Here is a 2,734-nt window from a genome sequence, read left to right on the forward strand (position 1 = left end):
CTCAAAAGTGGGCTTTAAATATTCAGCAAACCATGCTGTCAACAGAGGTGCTGACACCAGGCTTTGTTGTCCTCTTACAGAGCACAGGCAGAGTACATTGAGCATCATTCTTTTTTTTTATTATTTTTTTTTTAGGCAGAGTCTCGCTGTGTCACCCAGGCTGGAGTGCGGTGGCACCATCTCAGCTCACTGCAAGCTCCACCTCCCGGGTTCACACCATTCTTCTGCCTCAGCCTCCCAAGTAGCTGGGACTACAAGCGCCCACCAACATGCCTGGCTAATTTTTTGTATTTTTTTTTAGTGGAGACAGGGTTTCACCATGTTAGCCAGGATGGTCTCGATCTCCTGACCTCGTGATCTGCCCTCCTCGGCCTCCCAAAGTGCTGGGATTACAGGCGTGAGCCACCATGCCCGGCCAATAGAGCATCATTCTTAAAGGCCCTGGAATTTTTGGAATGGTGAATGAGGACTGGCTTTGACTCAAAGTCCCCGGCCGCGTTAACCCCTAGCAAGAGAGTCCGCCTGTGCCTGGAAGCTTGGAAGCCAGGCATTGACTTTTCTTCTCTAGTTATGAAAGTCCTGGAAGGCATCTTCTTCCAACAGAAGGCTGTGTGGTCTGCAACTGAAATCTGTTGTTTAGCGTAGCCACCATTGATGCTCTTATTAGCTGGATCTTCCGGCTAAAGCTTCAGCTTCTCCGTCAGCACTTGCTGCTTCACCTGGCACTTTTATGTTGTGGAGACGGCTTCTGTCCTTAAACCTCACGAGCCCACCTCTGCCAGCTTCAAACTTTTCTTCTGCAGCTGCCTCACGTCTCCTGGCCTTCATGGGATTGAAGAGAGTGAGGGCCTCGCTCTGGCTTAGGCTTCGGCCTAAAGGAATGTTGTGACTGGTTTGCTCTTTGGCGCAGACCGTGGAAACTTATTCATATCAGCACTGAGGTGGCTTCACTTTCTCGTCATTTGTGTTCATACGTTCCCTGTAGGAGCTTTGAATGTCCTTTCAGAACTTTCCCTTTGCACTTACAACTTGGTTAACTGGTGCAGGGCCGAGCTTCCAGTCTGTCTCCACTCCTGCACACTTTCCTCACTGAACTGAATCGTTTTTGGCTTTTCCTTTAAAGTGAGAGACGTGTGACTGTTCTGTTCTTTGGAACACTTAGAGCCCATCGCAGGGTTACTAACTGGCCTAATTTCAAAACTTCTGTGTCTTGGGGAACAGGGAGGCCCGAGGGGAGGGAGAGAAGTGGGGGAGCAGCCAAGCCGTGGAGCAGTCAGAACCCACAGGACATCTGTCGACTCAGTTCACTGTCATACATGGGCGTGGTTGATGGTGCCCCAAAACAATTATAATGGTAACCGCAAAGATCACTGAACACAGATCACCATAACAGAATCATAATACTATTTTGATTTTTTGAAATATTTTGAGAATCACCAGAATGTGACACAGAGACGCCGAGTGCGGAGGTGCTGTTGGAAAATGGTGCGGATGGACTTGGTCGCTCAGGGCTGCAGTTTGTAAAATATGCAGTATCTGAGCAGCGCAGTAAAGCACAGTGTGATAAATGGAAGCGTGCCCGGGCCACCGAAGGAGCTGGGAGAAAGGCTGCAAGTTGCATCTTCAGCTTGCTCAGATATCCCAGGGGCGGGAGCGGGAGAGGAAGCTGGAGCAGGTGTGGTCATGGGGCCCAGAGGGGCCACCGGGGCCTGCACAGGGATGCTTCCTGGCGTCCGTGCAACTTTCCTGCTTGCCTGAAAGCATTTTACAAGAATAGGGTTTTCAACAGGAGTCAAGGCTTCTCTGCTTGTGGTGGTGGCTGCTGAGCCCACCTGAGGGCCTCCTCCTCTCCTCGGGCGGCATCCAGGAGGCAACAGATAATGCCTCACACGAGATCTGTGAAGGAGCAGGAAAAAATCCCACCTGAAATGTGATGGAGCTACCTGGCACTTTCCCTAGTAATTTCGCTTACCTTGAAAAATGATTGAAAACATCATCCAAGTACGCCTCGATGTTTTAGTCGACCGTTTTCTATGAAACACACTCGTAGCTTCGTTTCTGGCTCCCTCCACTCCCGCGCGGCACTGACGCTCCTGGCCACACTCCCCACAGCCTCGCCCACGTGTGCTCCGAGCTGCAGCTGAGCGAAGCAGCTGCGCACCATGAAGAGACGGTCGGGCAGGTGCACGTCAGCGAGCTGGAGCAGGCCAGGTGGGTGCGGTCCCACCCAGCGCCGCCGGGGCTTGAGTCTTGCCCTTGGTGTGGCCGGGTAAAAGCCAGCCACCCAGCCACCCTCTGCCCTGGACTCCTGCCCCGCTGGGGAGAGCGAGCACTTGGGGGCACGGCTGTGGCTGGTTCTCCTGGGTCATGCTGGAGGTGGGTAACTCATGGTGCACAGATAACTCGTATCGTCTGTTTTACTCACCTTAGCTGCAGGAAAGAGATCGCGTTGAAAAAAGAGAAAAATAAGGAACCTTTATTAGAAGAAAGCCTGCCAACACTGAGCGAGCAGACACTTCCCATCCGGCCTGGGGAGATCAAACCGCTGGAAGCCAAGGACAAGGTGAACCTCACTGCCCAGAATCCTTCTGACCTGCAGCCCGGTGGACGCCGGTGCCCTCATGGCCGTGCAGGGCTGCAGCTGAGCCAGGAGGCCGGCCTGTGTGTGTCAGTGTGCGAGGGGCCGGCCTGTGTGTGTGTCAGTGTGCGAGGGGCCGGCCTGTGTGTGTGTCAG

At 53.3% G+C, this 2,734-nt stretch overlaps 1 protein-coding gene across 1 annotated transcript in view; it reads left to right on the plus strand.

The window, feature by feature from the left end:
• CFAP46 (cilia and flagella associated protein 46) overlaps positions 1-2,734 on the plus strand; it is a 157,857-nt gene that overhangs the window by 96,411 nt on the left and 58,712 nt on the right. The window contains 2 exon segments of the mRNA XM_011980848.1: positions 2,113-2,211; positions 2,431-2,563. Of these exon segments, the coding sequence (XP_011836238.1) occupies positions 2,113-2,211; positions 2,431-2,563 (232 nt within the window).

The sequence above is a fragment of the Mandrillus leucophaeus genome, unplaced genomic scaffold (assembly GCF_000951045.1).
Source record: "Mandrillus leucophaeus isolate KB7577 unplaced genomic scaffold, Mleu.le_1.0 Scaffold219, whole genome shotgun sequence".
Lineage (NCBI taxonomy): Eukaryota > Metazoa > Chordata > Mammalia > Primates > Cercopithecidae > Mandrillus > Mandrillus leucophaeus.